At 48.1% G+C, this 26,792-nt stretch overlaps 1 protein-coding gene across 1 annotated transcript in view; it reads right to left on the minus strand.

Moving 5' to 3' along the window:
• The window catches only part of LOC144811768 (uncharacterized), a 136,054-nt gene that overhangs the window by 17,857 nt on the left and 91,405 nt on the right, over nucleotides 1-26,792 (minus strand). The window contains exons 3-5 of the mRNA XM_078673880.1: nucleotides 24,235-24,387; nucleotides 15,121-15,234; nucleotides 12,183-12,303 (exon numbers count right to left, since the gene is read on the minus strand). Of these exons, the coding sequence (XP_078530006.1) occupies nucleotides 12,183-12,303; nucleotides 15,121-15,234; nucleotides 24,235-24,380 (381 nt within the window). The 5' untranslated portion in view covers nucleotides 24,381-24,387. The remainder of the gene's footprint in view (nucleotides 1-12,182; nucleotides 12,304-15,120; nucleotides 15,235-24,234; nucleotides 24,388-26,792) is intronic.

The raw sequence follows: 26,792 nt of genomic DNA on the forward strand, positions 1-26,792 counted from the left end.
CTGTGGCAGCGTGGGAGAAGTGGGACCCCCTGTAGTGGACGACCGGCCACTGCCTGGTCTTGAAAGAGCCAGTGCTTGCCCGATTCTAGTTGATGCCACTCCACCAACGTGCGTAGTTGTGCCGCCTGAAAGTATAGCGCGAGGTCGGGTATCCCCACTCCCCCATGTTCCGGTGGCAGAGTCGCTATAGTATGCTTGAAACGCGGACGTCGCCCATTCCAGATAAATCTCGAGAAGTCCGACTGTGTGTTCTTGAGCCACTCACGTGGTGGTCGCAGGGGGAGTGTCTGGAACAGGTACAAAATCTGTGGGAGCAAGGTCATCTTGACCGCCGCGATTCGGCCAAGCCACGACAGCGTGAGAGGCCTCCAACGCCGCAGCTGGTCACGGATCTTTCCCGTCAGAGTCGCGTAATTGGCCTCTGCAGTGGCCCGCACTGTCGGCGCCAAGTGGACTCCTAAGTAGGAGATGGAGGAGGCCGACCATTGCACCTGAAACTCCGCCTTGACCTCCGTCAGGACGTCGGGGGCCAGTGAGATATTCAGGGCCTCCGATTTCGCCTCATTGATTTTAAAGCCCGAGGCTTGCGCGAAGGTGTGGAGTTCCACGAAAAGCGCTCGCAGTGATTGCATCGGGTCAGTGAGGGATAGCAGTATGTCGTCCGCATACAAACTTATTTTGTGAGTGTCACCACCAAAGCGGACACCCGAGATGCGATCGTGTTGTCTCACTCTCTGCGCCATCGGCTCCATATAGAGGGCGAACAGGAGGGGAGAGAGCGGGCAGCCCTGTCGAGTACCCCTGCCGATTTCGAACCTCGGGGAGGTATGGCCATTGACCCGCACCGCGGCATTGGGACGCCGATAACAGTTGAATATGCGGTGACAGAGAGTTTCCCCAAACCCGAAGCGCTGCAACACCTGTTCCAGATAGGGCCAATGGACCCTGTCGAACGCTTTTTCTGCGTCGATGGTGAGAAGCATGCAACCCGGTCTCGTGCGCGAGCCAGCCTCGATGAGATGGAGGACTCGCCGAGTATTGTCGCTGGTCTGCCTCTGGGGGATGAATCCCGACTGGTCAGGGTCTACCAGCTGCTGCATATACGGCGCCAAGCGGCTCGCAATGATGCCGGTGTAAAGTTTCAAATCCACATTTAGCAGGGAAATGGGCCGATAGGAGCCGCATTCCGTCGGGTCACGACCAGCCTTAGGGATCACTGATATGGCCGCCTCCAGCAATTCAGGGGGAATGGCACCGGGTCGATCAAAGGTGTTAAACAGGTCGCGCAGAATGGGGGCGACCTGCTGGCAGAATGTCTTATAGAAGGCCGCCGTATAGCCATCCGGTCCCGGCGACTTCCCCACCTTGAGGCGGGATATCGCTGATATGACCTCCTCCAGGCCAATGGGCCGGTCTAGGAAGTCCGCTTGTGCTTGCGTGAGGGTGGGGAGCGTCGCGCCGTGCATATAGTCCAGGCCCACCTGGGGGTCAAGGCGATCCGCGTCGTAGAGGCCGGCGTAGAAGTCGCCAAAAGCTGCCGCTATATCTGCATCTTCCGTAACCTGCGTCCCGCGCGTGGAGTTGAGGGCGCCCACTTGGCGTCTCTGCTCCTGTGCCCGCAGCCTACTCGCTAAAAGCTTCCCGCAGCGGTCACCACCGGTGTAGTACACGTGCTTGAGACGGATGGCGGCGTATTCTGCCACATCCTGGTCTAGTGCCGCGAGCATCTTCCGCTCCGTGCATAACTGGCGCCACGCCCGCGCGGCCCCAGTGCGTTGGTGCATCTGTTCCAATTCAGCCACCCGTTGAGTGAGTTCGGCTCTTTTCAGTGCCCTGTCCTTGTTATCAGCGGAGGCGATAGAAATGATCTCGCCTCGCAGGACTGCCTTGAGGGCCGCCCATTGAGTGGCCTTGGACGTGTCGTCGTTGGCATTGTGGGCCAAGAATTGCGCGAGCGCGGTCTTGAGCCTATCCTGTGTTGCGGGAGACAACAGGAGTCCGTCCCGAAGCCGCCAGTGGCGCCGTGGTGTCGGCGTAGGCGCCATCCGGAGAGTCGCCACCACCGGGCAATGATCAGACAGCGAGGCTGGGAGTATCTCTACGTCCTCGGCCTGCGCCATCAGCTGTGCGGAACACAAGAAGTAGTCCAGTCGCGCGTAGGTCTTATGTGCCGCTGAGTAGTAGGTGTAAGCCGCCGAATGTGGGTGGAAATGTCGCCATAAGTCAGTGATGGCCAGGTCAGAGAGATGTGCATGCCCCGATTCTGAGAGTGCCCCCACCTGTCCAAACCTCTGGCCGGTGCGGTCAGCTGTGTTGTGAAACACCAGGTTCAGGTCTCCCCCAAGCAGTAGGTGTGGATGTGGAGTGGCTGTGGCAGCTTCCAGTGCCGTGAGAAGGAACTTTTCCTGCCCCTCATTAGGCGCGTACACCGAGCCCACCAGCAACGTCTGCCCCGCCACCTGGAAGCTGTGGAGGAGAAGCCGCCCCTTGATCTCGGCCTCTTTCTGCATGACCCGCCCCTGGAAGGACCTGGCAACCAGTATAGCCACCCCAGCAACCTTTTTGTGTGAGGAGGAGAAAATTTGCCACGGGAAGGCGCGCGACCGCAGCCTAAGGTGGTCCTTGGGCACCAAGTGTGTCTCCTGTAGGAGGCAGATATCTGCCTTCGAGTGGTCTAGGAAGGACAGGACTGCTCTGCGTTTGACCGGGTTGTTGAGGCCTCGCACATTAAGGGAAAGTATCCTCAGTGGGCGTGTCATGGTGGGCGTAGTGAGTGGTAAGCTATCGTTATGTCTGGTGCTCGCGATGTGGCGGCATGGCGCGGGGCAGTCCCCTGGTCAGCGCCACCCCAGTTCGTGACCCCCAGTAAAGAGCCCACAGGCCCTGGACAAGGAGAGTGCCCTCCCCCCTCCCTCCCTTCAACCAACTCCCTTCCAACTCCCTCTTGCAGAACACCCCCTACCCACCCCCTCCCCCTCCCCCTCTCCCCAACTGACCCTTCCCCCACTCCCCCCCCCCTCTCTAGCCCCAAAAATGAACTGTCCCCTGCGCCCCCACCCTCGCTTCCCCCCCCACCCCAATCCCCAAAACCCAACCAAAGAAACCAGAATGAACATCATAGTCCCAGGTCAACCTAGTGAAGGAAGGACCTGTGGAGTAGTCAGTGTCCAAAGTGACCCAAGCCAGTTGGAGTCAAAGTACAGATAGGGTACGTGGTGGTAGCGACCGTCGTGGCTCCCCACCCCGCCACCCCTCATGATGCTACTGTCTCTGCATGCCCCCGCAAGGAGTGACTCATGGAGGTCCAGAGGTGTCCTTTGCTACTTCCTGAACAGCGTCAGCCTGCTCCTTGGCAATTGTCAATGGGTCCGGTCGGGCCCGCTGCTTGGGCTGTCTCCGTCTGCGGACCTTCTGCCAGCCGTCGCGACGGGGTCTTGATGAGCGTTCCTGTGACGACTCCGTATTAGTGTCGTCGCCGACATCCTGCTCCGGGAGCTCGATCCCCAGCAAGGTGCAGACGTCCTGGAGGGAACGCATCTGGTGGAGAGAGCCATCCCAACGGAAGATTAGTCGAAACGGATGGCCCCAGGAGTAGGGCACCTCCTTGTCTCTCAAGAAAGAGGTGACAATCTTGAATTCCCGTCTCTTTTGGAGTGTGATCGCCGAGAGGTCCTGAAAGAGCTCCACTGATGCATCTCGGAAGCGGAGGGGTCGCGACTGGCGCGCCTCTCTAAGGATTCTCTCCTTCAGGGGGAAGTCTGGGAGGAACGCCAGTATGTCCGGGGGAGGTGCAGGAGCCCGGCGGGGCAGGCCCACTCGGTGTGCACGGTCAATGCGGATGGGGAAGTCCGCCGGCTCCTTGAGGATTTCCCGGAACAGCTCCTGGAGATATAGGGTGACACTATTCCCCTCCGTCTTCGATGGCACGCCCCGGACCCTGATGTTGTTCCGCCTGGAGCGGTTCTCCAGGTTCTCGGCGTGTGCCTGTAGACCTATCTGCTGTTCATGGAGCCGCAGGACTTCTTGCTGAAGATGCACCATCTCCTCGCAGCGGACCTGGTTCGATTCCTCCATCGCGGCCACCCTTTCCCCCAAGCCGTCCATGTCTCTGCGTAGTTCCTATTGTTCGCTCACCAACTCCTGCTTAAGAGTCTGGAAGTCCTCTCTCAGCGATCCGAAGAGGGCCTCGAGGAAGGATCTCGTGACCGGGGCCTCCTCCTGGTTCCCACTCTTACTGGACGCGGGTATGGGCGACAACGACGCCGGTTGAGCCTTGTCCCCTTTCTGGGATTGTTTCCCCAGCAGGTCAGCGATAGAGCGGCCTCCTCTTCGATTGGCATTTGCCATCTTGGTGTGGTTCGCCGAGCCCTCTCTCTACGTTCACGTTCCCGGGCTGACGCTCCGGCAGGACAGTCACTACCCCCCGGGGGATCGCTGTGACTCCGGGGTTCAGGGATTATGCAGTGTCTCTGGGGGGCCGCCGGGTCTGACAGATCGCCACTCGCTAATGGCCCAATGCCCCTGTTGTCCCGTGAGTGCTCCCCGGGCGTCCGCGGTCGTCGCGGCCTAGTCCGTCCGACGCTAGTCGTGCCCCCACTCACCGCCAGTAATGCTCAGGGCTCCTCCGGGGGACACCGCTCCTCCCGAGATTGCAGACGTCTCCAACCCCCTGGCTCCTCTCCGCTGGTCCGCCTAGTCCCAGACCGGGCCCTCTATTCGGGCGATGGCCGCCTCCCGCCCGGCTGCCGGTCAGGGTGCGCGCTCGTGGGTAGATCCTACGGTGATCAGGGCCGCAGGTGTCACTATCGCCTCCCAGCCGCCTCCGGGAGCCCCGATCACAGCCCTCACTCGCTGCTCCCGAATCTGTGCGCTCCTCCAAGTGGCGCAGGTGAGGTCCTGTCCACAGCCGGCCCTTTTCCCGGCCGGTGAGTAGGCCCCGACCGGGCCTTTGATGCCAGCACTGCCGGCCTCCTACGTCGCAGGGTGGCACACCTCGGGGACTCTCAGCGTGCCAGTCAGTGGCGACCGGGCCCCGAGCGAGGAGGCGCAACAACACTCAGCTCGGCCGCCAGCCACCCGGCGCTCCCCTTTCAAGCCTGCTCAGGCCCAAGCCGGGGCCTCGATTTGGGCGCCGGTGTCATCCGCTCCCGGGGCCGCTCAGCCGGGACCAAGGCTGCCGCGGGCCCCGCCGCTTCGCCGCGGCTCCCTCACCAGCAATCCTGTGCTGTGGCTACGCCTGCCGCTCCACTTGCCGCCGACGGCGAACTCGCCGCCTCACTAGCCACCGGGGACCACGGCCTGGGTTGGGCCCCCCTCTCGACTGTTCTGTGGAGCTCACCGGCCGCCGTCAGGAGCCAGGTACTCCAGGTCTGAATACAGGACCATCCGCCCACCAGGGGCCAAGGCGGGCGGGCGAGGCGACTCCCGGCCAATGCTCCAATCTCCCAGGGTCCCGACTCTGCACCCGCTCGGCCCACGCTATCCCGCCAGGCCCCGACCGGGCCCTCGATTTATAAGCTCCCGGCCCACCTTGTTACTCACTGCCGGGAGCTCCACGGGCCGCTCGAGTCTCTTCTCTCCCTGCCAGTTGCATCAGGGGCCAGGTGCTTATATTGCGTGGGCCAACTCCTCCAGTGCTCCGCCGTTGCCCAGTCGCATAGGCCCAGACCGGGCCCTCAATTTTCGCGCTCCCGGCGTATCAGATTTCAGCCGCCGGGAGCTCAGTGCGCCAGGCCAGCCCCTTGCTCACTCGGCGCCTCTGGAGGTTGGGGGGGTGCGCGGCGTCCCCCGATAGGGTCCCCGGCCGCCCAGCACCTCCTCGGTCAGTCCGCTTAGGCCCAGCCCGGGGTCTCGATTTGGCGCCTTCCGCACCTCTCGCTTCTCTCGGTCGGGGTCTCCCCCGGGCGGGACCAATCTCCGGCTTCCCGGTGTTTCAGGGGACGCCGCTGGCCTCTCAGTCGCGTCGGGGGTACTTGCGGCGGTTGTGGGGAGCAGGGCCTCTTGAAGGTCGATGTTTGGGGGCAATTCGCTATGTTTATGGGTGCTGAAGGGGAATTAGGGCAGGGAGCCACGCAGACCTGCGACTGTTCAGGTCGCCATCTTGGCCACGCCCCCCCTTTAAGAAGCTTTAAGAGTTATTAGTAATAGCACATGTAGATATTGGGCTTAAATCAAGTTTATGTTCTTTATTGTGGGAAGAAAATGTAAGGCTCTGAAATATTTACAACATGTATTGATGTCAACAAAGAACAAGTTTTAGTTGTTTGATTGGGGCACTGCTAAGTTATTTGGCAAATAAGAAATATGATCAAGTATTCACAAAACCAATAGGTCCCTTAGAATTCAAGTGAAAAGGTGCAATAACTCAGGTCTATGCTAGGTGTTTTGGGGAGAGGAGCTGCAGCTATAGTGGGGGTCTACCAGAGAGCCGAGAGAGTGGTGACTCAAAGTGGTAGGCCAAGGATTGCACTGACCCTTAAGGAATTTCATACTTCTTCGGCCAGACTCGGTTTGTAAAGCACTAAAAGCCGCTATATGAGGGTCTCCCCTGGACATCATTCCAGCCAGGGTCTTAGCAGCTCTGTCCATTCAGCTTGTCCTGGTCATCTGCTCCTTACTCAACTTTTCAGTCCGCTCAATGATAAACTCATCTTGCCTAGAAAGCCACTCGGGTCATTCCTACCCACAAGAAGGCTAATTTTCCAGCCACAGACCTGCCCAATTATCGTCGTATCTCGCTGCTTCCCTTATTGAGCATACTACTAGAAGGGTAAATCAATAGCCAACTTATGGAGTTTCTAGAATCTTATAGGATTCTGGACCCCTCCCAATCTGGTTTCAGACCCATGTAAAGTACTGAAACTGGGTTTATTGCAGTTATGGACTACATTAGATGCTCTCTGGATGAAAATAAGTCATCGCTGCTTGACGTGTCTGCAGCATTTGACATGGTGTCTCACTATAGATTGCTTCTGAGGCTAAAGAGTATGTGAATTTGTGGCATGGCTCAATGGTTCACAAGCTTTTTATCGCACAGAACCCAGACCACCAACCTAGGTCCTTTTAGATCACGCACCATAGAGCTCGACAAGGGGATGCCCCAGGGCTCATGTTTTAGCCCCACTCTGTTTAATATCTACGTAGCCCCCCTTGATGAAACCATCGGAGCTTTTGATTTCAAACCTCTTTCATATGCTGATGCATAATATGAAAGCACGTTTTGCAGCCGGAATGAAAGCCATCTCTTCTTGGATGACCGATGATTTTCTCCAGCTGAATTTCAGCAAAACAGAGATAATGCTTTTTGGCAGAACCCAACTGCTCTGGTCTCCTGACTGGTGGCTTTCGGAACGAGTCGCAGCACCTACCTCTAAAGTGACAATAAAAAAACCTTGGTGTTTGCTTAGCTCAGACGCTGACCATGGAAGATCAGGTAGTGACTACCACTGGCACCTGCTTTCATATGATGCGTCTGCTGTGAAGAGTCTTTCCTTTGCTTCCACTTTCTGTGTGTAAAACTTTGGTCCAAGCATTGGTTATCAGCCGCCGGGAATATTGTACGGCCCTACTGGCCGCTACTAGTGAGACTCTACTTACGAAACTTCAAATGGTCCAAAATGTAGAGGGTCGCCTCATCCAAAATCTCTCTTCCAGGGCGATCTCTACACCCCTTTTATGCTCGCTTCACTGGCTCCCGGAGTGTAAAAGAATAATTTTCAAAATCTGCTGTACCAGACATAAATCGCTGAATGGCATAGGACCTAGTTATCTTGCTGCAAAGCTTACACTTCACCAGCCAGACAGTCTTAAGATCCACGGACAAATCCTTTCTCATTATTCTTTGAATCAGGAAATCCCGTTTGGGAGGTAGATCTTTTTCCAAATTGGCCCCTTGGTACTGGAACAAACTACCCATACACTTAGGAAATGCACAGATAACTTCAAATTCAGAAAACTTCTTTAGACTGAGCTGTTTCTGAACCAGTGTTGCTTTCCTGGCCTGAGCTCAAAGCTGCGCCGAAATACCCCTCACGAGGTGATTCGTGCGCATTATAAGCTGAAATAACAACATAACAATCTAAAGTTGGCCCAGAGTCTCGATTGCCCTAGATATTAGCTGCTTACATTTGTTTTCAGACTATAAAAGCTATGTACAGCTCATTTCTGCCTCTTGGTTATGTTAGCGCTATACCAATACAATATGCATACATACATGCAATAGTATTCAGTTATTCAAATCCTTCATTGTTCAATAAAATTATATTTACGATATTAGTTCTTACATAGACAGGAAATAGCCTTCTTAAATTCCACATATTCTACATTCTTAAATCACAAGCATATTTGTTGTTTAGATAGAGAAGAGCTCATACATTGGTCTAGTTTTTCTTCCACACAGGAAAACATAACCTCGAACAACTTCATAGATTAAAGTGTGAAAACAGCTACAGATGTCATCCCCAGGTTTTAAATTAAACCAACATGCGCTAACTTGCAACACTACATACGAGTTTTAATAAATAGAATGGAATCTCTTAGCTTGGGCCCAGCCTGCTCACCATCAACGGAGTCCATGTAGAAAGGAAGTAAATGAATTGAGCAAAAGCTGCAGAATGCAAGTAGGGGGGAAAAGAGAATATATGCAGTGTTGGGTAGGAAACTACAGCTCCTTTGTAACAGCGAGCACAACTCCAGACCTAACCGGAGTTAATTACTGGACTGCGGCAACCAGGGGAAGTGAGGTCGACAGACCAGTCTTTCCCTGGGGAGTTCGCGCGATGCTAGGACAGGGGGTTAGGTAGTGTAGGGGGTGGGGTTAGGTAGGGATAGTTAGAAGGGGACAAGGGAGGAAGTTCTTCCTCTTCCTGTCCCAGTTTTGACCACCCTCCCACCCTACAGTTTCAGGAGTGGAATAAGGGTTTTTTTTCCTCTTGGTTATTGAAGCGTGCCAGTTTAGGACGGGTTGTGGAAGATTGTCTTGTGGCAGTACTTGGGAGGGTTGGGGAGTCCATGACGGGCATAATCACCCTTCCGGGGAGGGGGATACAGGTGCAGGATGGGGGTGTGGCAGGCAGGAGTGCGTTGGCAGGAGATGCTGGAGGAGGTTGAAAGAGAAGTGGGAAAGTGAATGATTTAAGTGAAGAGGTTGTGGTGTGAATTGGGAGTGAATAATTGGAGTATGAGAGTGGATGATGGTTGGAAAGTATGAGGTGGGGGTTTGTTAACTTTATTGGTGTTATGTTTGAATTGGTTGTCAACCGTGTCCTAATAAATGGCCTTTTACGCTAAAACTAACAGCTTGGAGTGGTTATTGCATGATGTAAAGCTATGACGACCACCCTCCAAATCCCTTTTCATTGAGGACACTGGACTTGTCAGCCAGGGAAAAGACTGATGGCTTCCTGTCCAGGCAGCCCCTTTGCTACATGGTTTGGCAAAGTTTGGTTAATGATTGCCCAATTGTAGAATCAAATCAAGCCCTCACACTTCTAATAATTGCAAAGACACTTGGGGCTCTTACGAGTGACACTGTAAGGGGATCGCGATTACGAGTGTGTCCGAAAGATCTACCGCCCTCACAGTGTTTCCAGGTAATCATCAGCAGGTCAAACATGTTGACAGTTCACCGGGTGAAAAGGCTTGGTAAGTACCGGAGTACGTGTATTTATTTATCAATCATGAGGTAGTAAACTGAAACCACTGCATGGTAAAAGAATGCCTTGTAAGAAGTACAAAAGCGCAAGCTTGACACCAGGCCCCTTCAATAATTGCCCTTGATGCTACCAAAAGGTGGTTGTGAGTAGCAGATGAGCATGAAAAATGGGGGCGGATATTACCAGCATGAAAAACTGTGAAAAGGTACAATAGCAAACAAGGTGACTCTTCAGTAATTGTCCTTAATTGCGTCAGACATTCACCAGGTAAAGTGCCAGTGCCTGGAAAGTGCAAATGAAAGAGGGGAAGCCTTTAGGAAATATTTCCTCAGATTGGCTGTGCGGCTACTCTAAATAGCTGCTCCACAATGATCATACATTTTACCAGGCAGGCTGTGCTTCGGGGACTCCGGCCTTGCAAGCAGCAAAGCAAGGCTTGACGGCATGTTCTTAGGCTGTTGGTTTACGTGGAAGCTTTCTGCGTGCAAGGTGCAGGGTGTGGCATATGCACAGTATGTGTAAAAAAGATCCTTACGGCCCCTGCCACAGCCAGCATGATGCAAACTCTTCTCTGGGGCTCCTGGTGGCAGGCCATCCACTGCCGGTAGAAGGCCGAATCTTAGCACAAAACATCTGGATTTACAAAAGCCTTTGATTTCAAAAGGATACCTCTGCGGCGCTGGGAATTGATATGTGTTGATACATAGCCACGAGTGTTTCCGCTTATGGAAGCGTTGCTTATCTTGTGCCCATGATGATAGCTTCCTTCGTTTGTTCAATGTGGGTTGAGGCATTATGTGGTAGGTGTGCTTCCCAAAGATGTGGCGAGGCCAGTGATTCTTAGGCCCCACTTCTCGTGTGGGCCCAACAGTTCCAGGTTCTCTTTCCAGGTGAATGCTTTTAGTGTATTCGCCTGGGAGAGTGGCGCTTGGGAAGCCACTCCTCAAGATATTCGTAGCTGGGACTCTTTTCTACTAGACTGTCTCCCAGGTACCAATTGCCCTTCTGTTTGCGGCCATTTCCGAAGATGACTATTAAAGTTTTGTCTAAATTAACTGTCATTCAGTTTATTGCACAGTAAAGAGCCAATGTTTTAAGCAAGTTTAGAAGGCCAATTGAGGTTAAATTCATCAGGACTATATCGTCTCCATGGGATCTTAGCAGTTGTTGTCCCAGTTTTAGCAGGTATGACTACTCCTCATCCAAAGCTTTGCTCATATCAGAAACAAGTAGATTGCACAATGTTGGAGCAAGAACACAACCTTGTTTTATGCTTTGTACTGTTGGCATTGATGGAGTATGTGGATTGTCGGGCATAAAACACCAAGATCTGCATGTTATTCTCCATTTCACTGGCGAATCAGCATAATAGGTGCAATTAATCATACCTATTAAATTCTGAACTCTACAGTATCAACATATCACAAGTGCCACAAGTATCACAGTGAAACCAAGGCTGTTGCAATCAAGACCACAGGTTAGTAATGTCTTCAGGGTATAATGTTTTGTGCTCCATGTTTAGGACAGCTTCCGGTTAATCTATGTCGGCCTCCTTATAGAATGTGGGTGCCCTGGAGGGAGACGATATTTTGTCTGCTCGAACCCCCATCACCGGCACATGTTATTTGGACATAAGAGCCTGCCTATGTCTAAGTACCGGTATGCTACCAATCCTACTACTAACCCCACATATTCTTATTTTTGCTCAGATTGTTCCACTTGCACAACTCCCATATTGGCTGGAGAGTGAACTGAAATGGCTGACTATAATCGCATTTTCTAAATGTCTGTTAAGACATGTCTGGATTAAAACATATTTCCATTACATACCAGGAAAACGTTGTAATTGAATGCAACTTGTGCCCCTCTGAACTTCCAAATTCTTTCAGTTGTTTCGGTGGGGATGATTTTAAATTGTTCACATGAGCAAGAAGGGTCAACGCTTTTACAGGGTGTGTAAAACAGGCACTATCTAAGTATCTGCAAGCAGGGCTAAGTAATCGTTTCTGAATCTGTGGAGCAAGGTTTTTGTTCATTGCCCATATGTAAACGTATTTACCTCCTTTCTTCTCGTTGGGGACCATTCAGCAGACCACAGGATGTGGCACAAACATATAGTATATTGTCTTTATTAAAGTGGACCAAAGGATTGTGTCTCTGACAGAAGGAGGGTGGAGATGTGTAGGATAAATGTTAGCAATGTGACTTTGGTCCTATATAAACACACTTCACATTTCCCAAAATATACGAAAATAAAGAACTGCTACTACTGGGGAAATCTTCCAAAACAACAATAATTGAAAAGAAAGAATTTCATGCCTTTTAACCATGGACCTGCATACATTCCTGCACAGCTATCCTTGAGCTGAGGTGCACTAACAAAGATCATGGTTGGGATTTGGCGGATTTAAACATTGGGATCACAGTAGAGGAGGTCAACAACACGTTTCTTGGATACATGCTTGCTACACACCCACCAGAAAGAACCAGCAAATACAATCAAAGCTGGAATAAAGCATATGAACATACCCAGTCTCCTCCATGGGCCACAATCCTCTGACTTGAATTGTTCTTCACAAGTCGCGTAAACCATCTCATAACACTTTTCAAAATACCCGAAACACGTAGCTGGCAAACACTGGCCGCCATCCTATAAAATAATGTAATTTTTTATGTTATTGTTCAGATGCAAACATGAAAAGTGCATTTTTCTTGAATAAGAGATTCATATAGATCACCAAACGAGTGCACCAGGGGGGTTTAATGCAAGAGCAATGTAATACAACTGAAGAATGGACAATTAGTAATGCAAAGAGGAGAGCATGGTGATTAGGGGTCTGATGTAGAAGAATATTAGCGTTGGATGTTGCGGGCACTTGGGAAACAGCCGAAGGGCTGGTAGCAGAGTTCCAGCTGTGAGCTGTTTTTTTGGGCAGCCTGGGAGCTGTCTGTGCTGTAAGGATGCTGCCTGCGGCCCAGTGGGTGCCTGAGTGGCCATTGTGGTGGCGCCCGGTGCCGCATTATTTCTTGGCGCTCCCAAAGACCACCTCCGCCATGAATTCCCTCACTACCACCCTTTAACAGTGTCCCTCAAGTCTCCATAACTACGCTCTCTCAGATGCATTTTATTAGTTGTATTGCGCCACTCATGACAGCGTAGTGTGTCAGAGCACTTTACATCACACACACATTACACAGAGACAATCAATCATGCATGTGTAAATCAGTATATAGGAAATGTTACATAAGACAGAGGAATTCAAGGTGTAGAAGTTACATGTCAATTATACTGTTAGGCAGTATAGTTTAATAGTGCTCGGTCTGGAGAAGCACAAACTCTGATTTTAAACCGTAACACCATGGTTGGAGGTTACCTTTAATAATAAGAATTGATTTCTACCCAAATGAGCCCCTTTTTGCAATACTAAGATAATGAAAGAGAGGAAAATTCCTAACGCTTTAATCTATACCATGCAGTATGCATGTAGCTCCTTGATGACAGATAATAACTCACAGTTCTATGTTAGAATTTTAACTTATAAACTGCAAGTAACAAAAGGATCTCTCTAAAAAAACAGTAACCCACTGACCTGTTTACATTATCACTTTGTGATCTGCTTGGTACACATTCTCTACAGCAGGCAAATTGATACTCTGTGCTACCTTAATGAGTCAAAACTTCCACTAAACAAAACTCTGATCTCTCTCCAGCAAGAACATTAATCACTGTAGTTATCTTGACATTTTTATTGCTGCCTGAAAATTGCTGGAGGCAAGGAAGATAGCAGCAGGTGCTTTTAGCACCATAATAAACTTGCAAACAGAGCTCCCACCCGAAGCCAGAGCCCAGTGAGGTCACACTGGTCGCACCGCCCTAGAGTCGGCCCTGCATGGCACTTCTGCCCATGTAAGATGAATCGTTCACAAAGGCTTGTCGGACCCTTCTTTATGTGACAGGTATTATGATATATAACAACAATCTTTGCAATACATACCAGTATTTACTAGGTGACCAAGATCAAGAGTGAAAGATAAATAGTTCTCTACAGGCAATAATTAGACTTATATCACATTTTAGTTCTTGTAAACTAGTACATTTTTATTATCACTTTAACCTCACTGCAGTACTGTAGGTTTTCCTTGTCTCACCGTGGCTCATGGACCTTCCATTTCACAGAGAGGTGATTATATTCTTTTCATTGATGATGCAGCAAGGTTGGTCACAACACTGAGGGCTCTGGCTGACCTGCTTGAGAGTAACAGGACAGAAGCTGCTACATTGCAGTGGTGGCTTGGTCAAGCTTTATCTGAGGAGACTGGAGCGGAACGGGTGGGGGTGCTTCTCTGCTTTAAATTCAGAGAAGAGGACTTGAAAATATGAAATATGTAAGAGTGGCTGCACAGATGCAGAATATTAGAGAGTGTGTGCCCTTTTAGATAATTAGTAGAGAATAAAAACTTCCATTGGAACCAAGAATATAACATATTGGGCATATCCCACCAATCAAATCACTACACTGTCTTTATTTATATATTTACTTTATATACTGTTCCCTTAATATGAAGGGCCTCCTCTCTATTTCTTAAGTCCTCTTAGATAATTGTCATTTGGATCGCTTCAACAGTGGAGAATGCTGGTGGGTGGGAGACTTCTCAGTCAGACCAATTGCAAGGAAAGTTTGGTTGAAAGTAATGGGGTGGCTTATGAGGTCCAGAGAAAAGCTATGCTTCTCTGCTACAAGATGCTCCTCAATGCACAATGCAAGTCACATCAAAACATATCAACAGAGTTGAGAGACCAGTGCTTTCTTGAATGAGCATATTGCACAGAAAACTCCAGGTCTTACTGTGACGTTTACAAATCTTTCCTACAATGTGTGGTTCTCAAATGCCAATGAAATGATCTCAGGTTGGTTGCAATGTAATGCAGCTCCAGTTTGGAATTCATCATCATTATTCCAGGTGGGGGAATAGAGTAACTATACATCATGAAGAATCACCATTTGGAAGGAATATTGTTTCAAGCAGCCCTTTGTATAGGGGGGTGAATTATCGCCTTCAATATCATCCGAGTTGTAGTGGGAGGCTACCCTGCCTGAGTGTGCAGGGGTTTCTGGGGGGTTTCAGATCATGGGGGCAGGACTGCTCGATTGATACAACTTGTAGACTGCCTCAATAGGGGCAATCAGTGATTTAAATCAATAGTGTGTAAATCTGGGTAGGTCTCAAATGTTCTGATCTTGACCATAAGGATTAAAAACAGAAATTAATTTTAAATAAACATATTTTCCTTGATTTGAGAAGAGATAGCAAGCATTACTCCACATTACATGAATGCAAATGTGTATTAAGCAAGCTGGATCACAAAGGGCATAGTATCTTATGAAGAGTAATTTACATCATTTGTATCACCACCCTAGATTGCAATGCACAGTATTTAGTATTTTGTAACAGAAATTAAATGTACCGCCACAAAGATGTGCGTGCAAAACGGACCAGCCGATTTTGAAAGTTCCATCTGTAAATTTGATTTAGCTCATCTCCTATGATTGCCAGACGATGAGCAATCAGGATGGCAGACCTGAAATAAACAAAACAAAGCACAGTAAATGCCCTATGTCAAATCATTTTTTTTAAATATAAAGCTGTAAACGTACTTTAGTAACGTTTTTCTTGTAAAACATGTATACAATACCAGGACACATAAAATAAAACCTTTTCAATAGGCATCCTTGAAAATGTACATTTAAAGTGTGGAGTTTAGGTATAAGGCAAGCCATTTTGACAGCAGTCATTTGGTACAAATTTCTCAAAGAATTCCAAATCTTCCCAAACTTATAGTTATATTGCCTTCCTACAATCTTTAAAATATGGAATGTTTTGTCTTACAGACCATGGTGCTGTAAGACAAATTAAATCAATTAGTCAAAATTGGTTTATTTCGGAAACGTAACCAAATCAATGTACAGACAAGGACGCCATTGTGCTGCTCTCCTTGCGGCAGCCAGTAGACCCTTGAGCAGACTCCGATCGAACATGAAAGGTATTGTGAAGATCAGGAAGTAAAGTGCTTTAAGGGAATTTTGAGTTTGGTTGAACGAGTGCAATGAGGTTACCAGGCACAGAACCTGTTCTGTTGGATAAAAATGTGATACCCAGATGATACAGGGAGTATGAAGTGTCTGTCGAGACCTGAGAGTGTCTGGTGAAGATGGAGCAAAGTACACCCAAATATACGGGGATCGGAGTCTGTCTGATAATATTACAAGGGATTGGGATAATATAGTGGCATTTGCTAAATTCTACAAATCTCTGTATGCTACAGGTGTTGAAGTATAGATTATGATTATTTCACTACGCATGTTTGATTCATGATCTGATTGTTACCTTTCCCTATAACTGTAAAGCGCTCTGATAGTCCGCGCTATATAAAACGTTATAAATAAATAAATAAAATTCAACAAAAAAGTCTTTATCAATTCCATCGAGTGAAGATGAGGCATGAGGACGTCTTAGCTTATTGATGATGGTTAGTGCAAACAAGAAGGCTTGCATACTGTGTAAGACTTCAGTGCCTGATAGGCTGACAACAGAGTATTACAAGGGGTAAGTAGACCATATAACACCATAGTTATAGCAGATGTAAGAAGAAGTCTTGGGGTGTGCCTCACACCACCCATGAGGTGTTAATCATGTTTCTAAAATCGACTTCAGACCTATGTTTTCAAGGTAGTGACCAGCGTCACAGCCCACAGGCTACTCCCATTAATGGAATGATTCCAAGTACATTCACATTCTATAAACTGTGCAGGTGTTTCCAGTGACACTCCAAGTAAACGGATGCTGAGGCTGTAATGGTGATGCCACACACAGGCATCTGGTTCAGATGAATTGCTTTTTCTGAAGGAAATACCAAGTATAACTGAGATAGAGGAATGTTTAGGTCACAAGTAGATGTGTAAAAGGCACATTTTTTTATTTTTTATTTAGGAAGTTTTATATAGCGCTAGCCTGACCGGAAGGTATCGGAGCGCTTCACAACAAGTACAGAGCAGTGCAAAAGAAGGCAAACATAGAACAGTAAGCAAAACACTCAGGGAACAAATCGGGAGAGAGGATACTGACGAGTTCAAAAAAACTGTGCTGAACATAAATGCCAACAATATTCTATGCATCAATGGTAAATCTCTGTCATCAATTATAAATCTATGGCCAATTATGATAGAATTATGAAAGTAAGGTGAATTAACTAGAATATGTTTAATCTGAGGTCTTGTACTGATGAGGCAAACAAGACAGAGAGCTGAGGTTCAAATGGCAATCTGCAAAAATTGCCTGGTGATGGTTGTCAGCAGGAATATGTAGCTCATTTACTACTAACTGTGGGCTGCCCATGTCTACTTTGGAGGTTAATGCTCCCAATTTTTCTTTTTTTACTTCTCTACATACATTCTATTTACATTACAATGATTGCAGTGATTGTACTTCAGGTAGCTCAGGAGGTTGTGAACTGATTTGATCCAGGCAGGTGAACAGACCCACGTGGGCTGGGACACAACAGACTTATCGATTTAGAAGAGCTGAAAAGTAGGGAATATATTAATGCCTTTGAAGCCTTCATTTATTGTTGACTCGTGCTAGCTTTTTCTTCCTTTTTTAGGACAATGACAGTGTCCCGTCTGTAGTGTCCCGCCTAGTACATAGACACGCGGACACTCGTTACAGGGTAGCAGCTTCTTTATTGCATCCGTCCTCGGCTAACGGCTAACTGCCTTTCTTGAACCCAGGCTCCTCCCTTTCCGCCCGCCACCAGCCTTCCTCGGGCCGGTCCTAGTGCCCTTACATATGTCCATCATTACATCTCCCCCCTCTGTAAACAAACAAAATAATATTTTTAAAAAAACACATCGTTCTATCTACGTCCTTTACTTTTGCGTCGCTGATGATTGCCGCTCAGATTTCTTCAACGAGGCGCGACGGTTTTCTCGTGATCCGTGAGGAGCGCGACTGAGGATCAGGGATGTCTTGCTCACGTTCATCAGTAATCTCTATCAGTGCTTGACTGCGGTTTGGTGGTGTCTCTGGCTCTCTTTTCTCAGCTCGCGGTTCAGTCAGTAGTTCTCTGACATTAGGGCTGCACTTCTTAAAGTGCGTCACGTTCCTGGTGACTCGTCTTCTGTCGGTTTCCGCGGTGATCATGGTCCCTTTTTGTTGCACCACCTTTAGCGGAGTCTCGTGATATTTGCAGTCCGTCTTTCGGTGCTGTTCTTGCCGCGCCAGCACCCAGTCTCCTTCTCGAATGTCTGTATGTAAAGCATGTCGACGTTCGTCCGCATATCCTTAATCTTTTCTTTCTTCAGCTTGTCTGTGTCTGCGATTTCCTCATGGTCAGAGTTGGGATATTGTTCACACGCTGGGATGCTCATCATTGGCAATCTAGTGCGCACTGAGCGGCCTAGCATGAGGGTGGCAGGACATTTGCCCGTGGTGGAGTGTGGCGTGTTCCGGTAGGCTCTTAGCACCTCGTTTAGTGCTGTCTGAGTATTCTTTCGGGTGAGCTCTGCCTGCTGAATGGCTTTCTTGACCATGGCCATGAAGCGGTCAACCGTTCCGTTCGCTTGAGGCCATAGTGGTGTGATCTTCCGGTGTTTTGTAGTTTAGATGTTGAGCAAATTCGGCAAAGTCGTGGCTGTTGAATGGGGGCCCGTTGTCAGATTTCACCACGTGAGGAATGCCCCACGCAGCAAATACTTCCTCTAGAATTGGTATGGCGCTGGAGGCTTTTGTTGATGTGCACAGCTGTGCAATGGGGAACCTGGAATATTCGTCCATGATGACCAGGACATATTGGCCCGACTTGAATGGCCCAAAGAAGTCAATGGCAACGTGCTGCCAGACACCCTCTAGCAATGGAGACATTTGTAACGGTGCAGGTGGATCTGGACGGCTCACTAGCTGACATTGTGGACAATCCTTCAGTGTTGTTTCCACCATTATATCCAGTGTTGGGAACCAGACTCTCTCGCGGAGTGCTTTTTTCATTGCTACTATGCCCCGGTGTCCTTCATGTGCTAGATTGATTACCCCTTGTCTGAGTTGTCGTGGGATCACAATTCTGGTGTCTCTTAGGATGAGCCCATTTGTCGCTATTGACAGTTCTTCGTGGACATGTTTGAATGCTGCCATCTCTTGGTCGTTTTGTCCATTTGTTTGTGAATGTCGCAAGCTATTCGTTTGTATCCGGCATTTCACTTCTTGTAGGGTGACGTCAGACTGGGTCGCCTCACAGATGACTGCAGGAGGTCTGGCCTTATCGACCACGAAGTGGATGTATTGGTCTGCGATCGATTGTTCCGATTCGCTGGTCTTGGTGGGGTGTCTGGACATGTAGTCGGCAGGGTTTGCAGCTTTCCCTGGTTTGTGTATGATGGTGTAGGTATACTCTTGTAGCCTGAGACCCCATCGCTCTATTCGTGGTGGCATTTTTGCTCGAGGATTTCCGAAGATTGTGATCAGAGCTTGGTGATCAGTGACTAGAGTGAAATGTTTTCCGAAGATGAATATGTGGAAATGTTCACAAGCCCATACAACAGCTAGACTTTCCTTTTCCGGCTGGGAGTATGCTCTCTCCGTGTCTGTTAGACTCCTACTGGCATATGCTACAATGTGTCTTTGGTCCTCATCTCTGACATATTGCGCTAGGATGGCCCCTAGGCCTACGGGGCTGGCATCCACTGTTATTTCAGTCTTCTTCTTTGGATTGAAGTACGCCATGTTTTTAGCCGACTCCACAGCTGCCATGATCTCTCTGAACGCTCGTTCACATTGGGTGGACCACTGAAACGGCTGCCCTTGTTTGGTGAGCATTCTCAGGGGGTGACTTAATGTGGCGTAGTCTGGTATGTATCTGGAGCAGTAGCTAGCCATGCCCAGGAATGAGCGTACGTCACCAACGTCGTCTGGGCTCGGTGTGTCATTGAGCGCTGCTACTTTTTCGGGGTCTGGTTTCATGCCATTTCCGAAGAAAATGTGGCCCAAAAATTTCAGTGTTGTTTTATGGAATACACACTTGTTCTGATTGAGTGTGAGGTTGGCTTCTGTCAGTGCATGACAGACCCTATCTAGCGCTTTGTCGTGTTCTTGAGTGGTTGCTCCATAGACCAGGATGTCATCGCTATAGTTCAGTACATGAGGAACATGGTGAATTGTTCTCCTGATCGCTTCTTGAAAAATGTCTGCTGCGGAGGACACCCCAAAGCTTAGTCTTTTGTATCTGAATAGCCCTAGATGTGTTGAGAATGTCGTGATGTATCTGGACCTCTCATGTAACTCTAATTGGTGATACCCTTTGTTAAGGTCTAGTTTTGAGAATATCTTGGCTCCGTTGAGTGACGTGATCATGTCACTGATGTGAGGGCCAGGGTGCCTCTCCCTCTCTATCGCCGTGTTAGGTGCTCTCATGTCCACACATAGACAGACTCTGTTTGTCTCTCCTTTCTTTGGGACCACTACGACTGGGGAGACCCATGGGGTTGGCCCCTCAGTCCTTTCTATGATGTCAGCCTCAAGTAAGTCTTGGAGCTCTTTATCCACGGCTTCCTGCAGATGAAACGGGATTTTCCGATGGTGCTGTGCCACTGGTGTGATTTGTTTGTTGATGTGTAGTCTGATTTGGCAGTTTTTCATCCTCCCAAGGCCTTGAAAGAGTTTGGGGAACTTCTTGATGATGTCTGTTTTGTCTGGTTTGTCATCCACTTTGTACAGAATGTCTACCAGCTTCAGTCGTTCCGCGGTGGCCAGACTTAGTAGACAATCTGCCTCAGGCCCTTCGATTACGTGAATGTAGGCTTGTATCGTGCGATCTTGGTATGATAGATCAGTTGCGAATTTCCCAAGACAGTTGAGCGGTGTCTTGGACATCCACGTGTACACTCGTACATGGGCGTTGACCAGCTTGGGAGGTGGCTTCATTCTTTGATATTCTGCCACCGGCAGGTAGTTTAGTGACGCCCCACTGTCCAGCACAAACTTGGTGTGATGAGAGCCGATTCGGATGTCTAGCCGCGGATACTCTTTTAGCCGATCAGGATCTACTACAAAATATACATATTCGTCCCGGTCTTGTGAGATAGGTGATAGTGATCTTGACTCTCTTGATGACGATCGTCGAGATTGGTGTGTTCGGCAGGAGCGACAGCTGGATTGTGACGACCCAGTGGATTAGTCTCGCCTATCCTGTACTGCTCGGACATGGTGACGACTGCTCGAGGGGCGATATTGCCTGTTGTGTTCTCGTTGGCCGTCCTTGTGTGACGTCCCGCACATGCTTTCGAAGTGATTGTCTCTACCACACTTCCGACATCGTTGGCCTGAGGCCGGGCATGCGTCTGCGTGTGGAAAGTCACATTTTAGTTGCTTTTCTGACCTTGTCTTGGAGCGACTTGTGCTTCCGCGTCGACGACTTGAAGGGTGGTATTGCTTCTTTGATCTGGAAGAGCGTGCTTGAGGTGGAGACCGTCCGTGCACTTGTCGCGACTGCATCCGGAACGCCTGTTCGCGTTTCTCATTCTTCCCGGCTTCCATCTTCTTCGCGTGCTCATCTGCTTGATCGTCCACTCTTGTCATCTCCTCGATCTCCTCTAGCGGGTAGCTTTTCTTGAGAAGCTTGCGCCTCAAGGGCTCTGACAGACAGCCTTCTATGATCCTCAGTCGGATGGCATCGTCGGTGGAGAACTTGTCAAAGTCACAATATCTTGATAGGCGTCTCAAGCGTGTGACAAATGCACTCATATGCTCGCCTTTCTCTTGCGATGCCAGGTTGAATGTGTATCGCTCGTAGTCAACTTTCTTTTTGTATAGGAACTTGCAGTTGAGTGCTTCACAGACCTTGTCATAGGAGCCGGTTGACTCAGTAGGCAACTCTTTTATGATCTGGCCCATTTCTTTACCTACAAGATTCTTGAGAGCGATCAGTTGCTGTCCAGCGTCAGTTACATAGGACCCTGTCATGAAGTCTGTGAAGTCTTCTAGCCACCGCAAGCCTATACCCCCACCAGATTCAAGAGTGAGGGGCTCTGGAGGGCGTAGGACTGAGACTCCCAACACGCTCACGGGAGTGGGGTCAGCCATCGCCCCCTCTTCTGTTATTTCACACGTGTCAAATGGGTCACCAAGATCCTTTTCTTTGCACTCGCTAGTGCTTGTATACTGTTCCCCTTGCACTTGCCAGTGCTTGTTTACTGGTTCACTTGCACTCGCCGGTGCTTGTTTACTGTTCCACTTGCACTCGCCAGTGCTTGTTTACTACATTCGTTGCACTCATCAGTGCTTGTTTGATATGTTCATTGCACTCGCCAGTGCTTGTTTGCTATGTTCGTTGCACTCGCCAGTGCTTGTTTGCTATGTTCGTTGCACTTGCCAGTGCTTGTTTGCTATATTCGTTGAACACGCCAGTGCTTGTTTGCTTTCTTCGTTGCCCTCACCAGTGCTTGTTTACTAGGTTCATTTGCAACTGCCAGTGCTTATTTGCAATTCAGGTTCTCCGCCTGACTTCAAGATGACCTCCGAGGATCCCTCGCAAGGGATTGGACAGTACTGCCTGACCTCAAAATGGCCGCCGTGAGAATCTCGTTTCAACGAGATTTGGCCTTTTTCACCAGAGACACAGCATTTATCTACGCTTGCTTCCACTCACCGATTGCCGGTTGCAGCCAGTGTTCACTGCCACAGCCACTGCGCCAGGTGAGGCAGTTTTCCTTTCTTCTATCTGTTTTTTTTTTGTTTCGTGTGTGTTTGTTGCCGGGGTGGGCTCCTGGTGGGCAATCATGCAGCACGCTCCAGCCGCCACACGCGGGGCGAGCCCCGTTTGAGTCGCCGCCGGGGTGGACTCCCGGTAGGGAGGCAGGCGACACGCTCCAGCCCCCACACGCGGGGCGAGCTCCGATTCCTTTGCCGCCGGGGTGGGCTCCCCGTAGGCAGGCAGGCGACACGCTCCAGCCCCCACACGCGGGGCGAGCTCCGATTTCTTCGCCGCCGGGGTGAGCTCCCGGTAGGCAGTCAGGCAACATGCTCTAACCCCTCACACACACGGGGCGAGCTCCGGGTGGGTAAAACGCCGCCGGAAGACTGGGGTGGGCTCCCAGCACGCGAGGACGCTCGTGCTTGGACGTGTACTGAGCTAGCCGTCCGACTCACACATGTGTGATCTCGAAACACCCTCGTCGCCAGTTGTAGTGTCCCGCCTAGTACATAGACACGCGGACACTCGTTACAGGTTAGCAGCTTCTTTATTGCATCCGTCCTCGTCCTCCGCTAATGGATAACTGCCTTTCTTGAACCCAGGCTCCTCCCTTTCCGCCCGTCACCAGCCTTCCTCGGGCCAGTCCTAGTGCCCTTACATATGTCCATCATTACACCGTCCACCCCGAAAGTATCCTATTAGATATGCAGGTGGTGGGAAGGCTAGTTTCAACTAGTTGTAGGTTGAACATTTTTAAAGTGGTAAGAAGTGACAAAGGTAGGCTTAATGAGCTAGTATATAGCATGTACATGTGACCTAACTAAGCAGGTTTATCAAAATTACAGGCAACAGTTGCTTACACCTGGGCTAAACTTTAATTGCACATAGTAAAACTGCAAAATGTGTGACGTTTGGGAATTTCGTATTATGCAAAATTTGCTATATTTCTGATTACGAGATTTCGTGTAATTTCACCTGTAGGAGAGTGTATCTAGCAATAATTGTCTTTCTGAAAAATATTTTCTGCTCAAATCAATATCATGTTGGTATCTCTCATGATGGTACTCTTACAATTAAACGAGTCATGCGTGATACCAGCAAACCACATTTGGTGCCATATGAGTAATTTCACAACATTTTCACAAAAAATAATAAAAATAAATATGTAGATTTGTGCACATCTATATTGTTTTGTAGTCCATCAAAACTATTGCACTCATAAGAGGATCATGAAAATATTTCTGTGCAAATTGGTGTTAAGCAGTATACATGTTTAGGGGGGTAGATGTTGATTTTCTGCATCTGGTGTTGATAACCCCTCCAGTAAAGTAGTCCTCTGAAGATATATGAGCTAGTACAGATGCTGTCATGGACATTCACATCTGGAAAGACATGCCAGTTGAGCTGGTGAGTGGACAAAACAACTCCCTAAGGCTTCAATGAGATTTACTGGTCTGGCTTTGCAATGGTAAAAGGGAAGACCACCATAACTTGACTTAGAGAGTGGTTGAAACACATATCCCCTTGTAATTAGCATGAGGATAGATACTCAATTTGGATCATGGCGAAGGTATAGAATATAAGCATTCCCTACTGCACACCAAAAGTGAACAGGACAAGGATAGGCCCTGTCCCCACTGCCTCACTCCTGCAGAAGATGGGCTTGTCGGCTAGTCTGGCAAAGGGGTCTTGTGCTAAAGAAATAGTAAAAGTGATAGAATTATAATGCCTCCCTCGGTAGAGGTTATTTGGGATATGAATGGGTTACTATAAATAAAGCATGCAACATGACATGCTATTATTATTTAAAAAGCTTAATAAAATAAATAAAAATGCAAATACCTGGTATTTATGTCACTTTGATGTTCTGTGATCACAGGGGCAATGGATGTACTAGGCCTGTTCTGATGACCAGCTTCTTCTTCTCCTCCATTTTGGAAGTCATGGACAACAAAGTGCAAATAGTTTGGTCTTGCTTGACGAGACATTTTGTTTCTGAAAAAAAAATGGTAAATATGTGTTCTCTATATGAAACAGATTAACATTTTCTTATTCACAACAAATTGGAAAAGCCACGCTAAATCCTACTTTTTACAAAGACATTTTGCAAACAACTGTACTATATGATGTCTTACGGAGTGGGTTAAGGTCCCACAACCATGAATAAATGAAGAATGTATGTTGATGTTAAATCCAATCCAAATCACATTGCAAATTCAGAATGACATTTTCTTGTCAATTTTTAAAACTCTATATTTGACCCAAAATCTTCCTCAACTTTTTCTGAACAGTGGATTATATGAAGGGACTGGATTGTTGCACACTCAGGATGTCAAAGAACATTGCTATGTACACCAGGACTGCGCCAAACCTGCTCAGATTTAGGAAAGAACTGTAGACACAACTCTAGACCACAGGTGAGAAGTGATCATGACTTCTTATCATCTGGCACATTGCATGACAGCCTACGTGAAAGAAGTCTCGAATCAGTTTCATTGGCCAATGTACAATTGTTTAAACCTTGCCTTGCAATTTGCAGAAAATGGCAGACTTGTTGGCAGATTTCATAGAGAGCCTCTAACCCAATAAATAATTGTGGCCCTGTATTCAGCTTCCCTTCGAATCCCTTCCTTCTTCTAGCAGCTAATAAACCATTTCCCAATGCTCCTTGTTAAATCGACCAGGACTATTTTTAAAATGAAATGTACTTTTACTTTTAGGAAATGTTGCCACTGATAAACATTTTACACGATTGCCCAATATGCACTGGTTTTCTAGTCGAAGAGACAATACTTTGACTTGCTGAAATGGTTACTTAAAAAGGAATCTTTAATACTCTCCTCCCTTACCTTACTGTTGTAAAGCTAAAGAAAGTGACAAACATAGCCTACAGTGAGGAGGCTACCCTTTTAAGCATTTGAGAAATAAACAGTGTCATACAAGTGCTTGTTCTTCTGCTATTCCAATGACATCATCCATAACTGTATCATTGTAAAGACTGAATTGCTTCAATCATGCTGTATGTCCTGTAGTATCTCTAAAATCGGTTACACCTCAAAAGAACCACCCACAACTTGGTTCTGCTGCATGATTAGTGTATGTGAGGCTAAACAAAAACTTATCAGCCACTGATAATGTATGGGGCAGAGTGTCCGCAACTACTGCCTTCACAGAATTTGTAACCGAGTTATGTGTCTGCTCAGCCTACGAAGCCAACATAACATCGGGATTAAATAAAAATTCATCCCACTAATGTTCCCCCAGTTTCCTCTGCACACCTCTCCTCCCTTGAGTGCAATGTCAGGCTTTCAGATATAACGCATTTTGCAAGATCCCCTTTCCATCTGTCGAAAGGTTGGGGTGCATCACATTTCCATGCCACTGCTATAAGTCGCTTCACCAACACTGAGAAGCCTACTCAAAGCATCTGCAACTACCTAGAAAACGAAATATTAAGAGATTGACAAAGTGTAAATAAATAAAGAACTAAAATATACAACTGAAATTTTTTAAGCGGTCTGTAAATGAGAAGGAACTCGAACTCCAGTAATGACTCAATGGGGGTCCTCGGATTTCAAGAATGATTTTGTGGGGGTCCCTTGGTTCCAGTAATGATTAAGAGGGGGGTACACACAAGTCAACATGTTAAGAATCACTGTTGTAAGGTAAAACCACACATTTCAGAAATCACACCTAGGACAAGCTGCAACCTCCTTACCAATTATTAAATTCATTCGCCTTGGAGTCCTAGAGGTCATATGGATGTAACTGAATTGCGTGTATTTCAGCTTGGCCTTTCTGGGTAACCTTGATATCCAGGTCTTGTTTCCCAGTTCTTTCTCCTATTTGGTCATAATGTGTCCCAGGTCGGCTCCTATCATGCCCAGTAAGGATGTATACCATTATACTAGTTTGCATGAAGCCTCTACTGTGAAAACAGATGTAACACCACATACCTTTCTGGTTCACTAGTACCAGTTTTCCAGAGTTTTTTTATCACATTGTGTTAATGATACATAAGCTAAACACTGTGATGGTAGAACTCTACATTAAAGAGGCTACTTCTGTAACTACAAATCATTATCTCACCACATCATCATAATGCGTGTACTGGGAGTCAGAGGGGTAGAGACAAGTCTCACAGTTTTCTTCATTATGTTCCCTATTCTTGAACATGTCAGATCAAGTCACACAAGATACCCATGCTAGAAACGAAGCAGGAAATTGAGAGGGCCCTCGCCACTGGCCTCTGGAACAAGAAGTCCGAAAGCAAAAGTGTTTAGGTGCAAGGGCTCACAAAATAGTGAAGTGTGGAGTCGTGCACTATATTCTGAACATACGGTGAGGCTTTTACTGCTGGAATGACACATTTCTACCTGTCGCTATAGTGCTTAGGTGCC

Source organism: Lissotriton helveticus, chromosome 1_1, assembly GCF_964261635.1.
Source record: "Lissotriton helveticus chromosome 1_1, aLisHel1.1, whole genome shotgun sequence".
Classification (NCBI taxonomy): domain Eukaryota; kingdom Metazoa; phylum Chordata; class Amphibia; order Caudata; family Salamandridae; genus Lissotriton; species Lissotriton helveticus.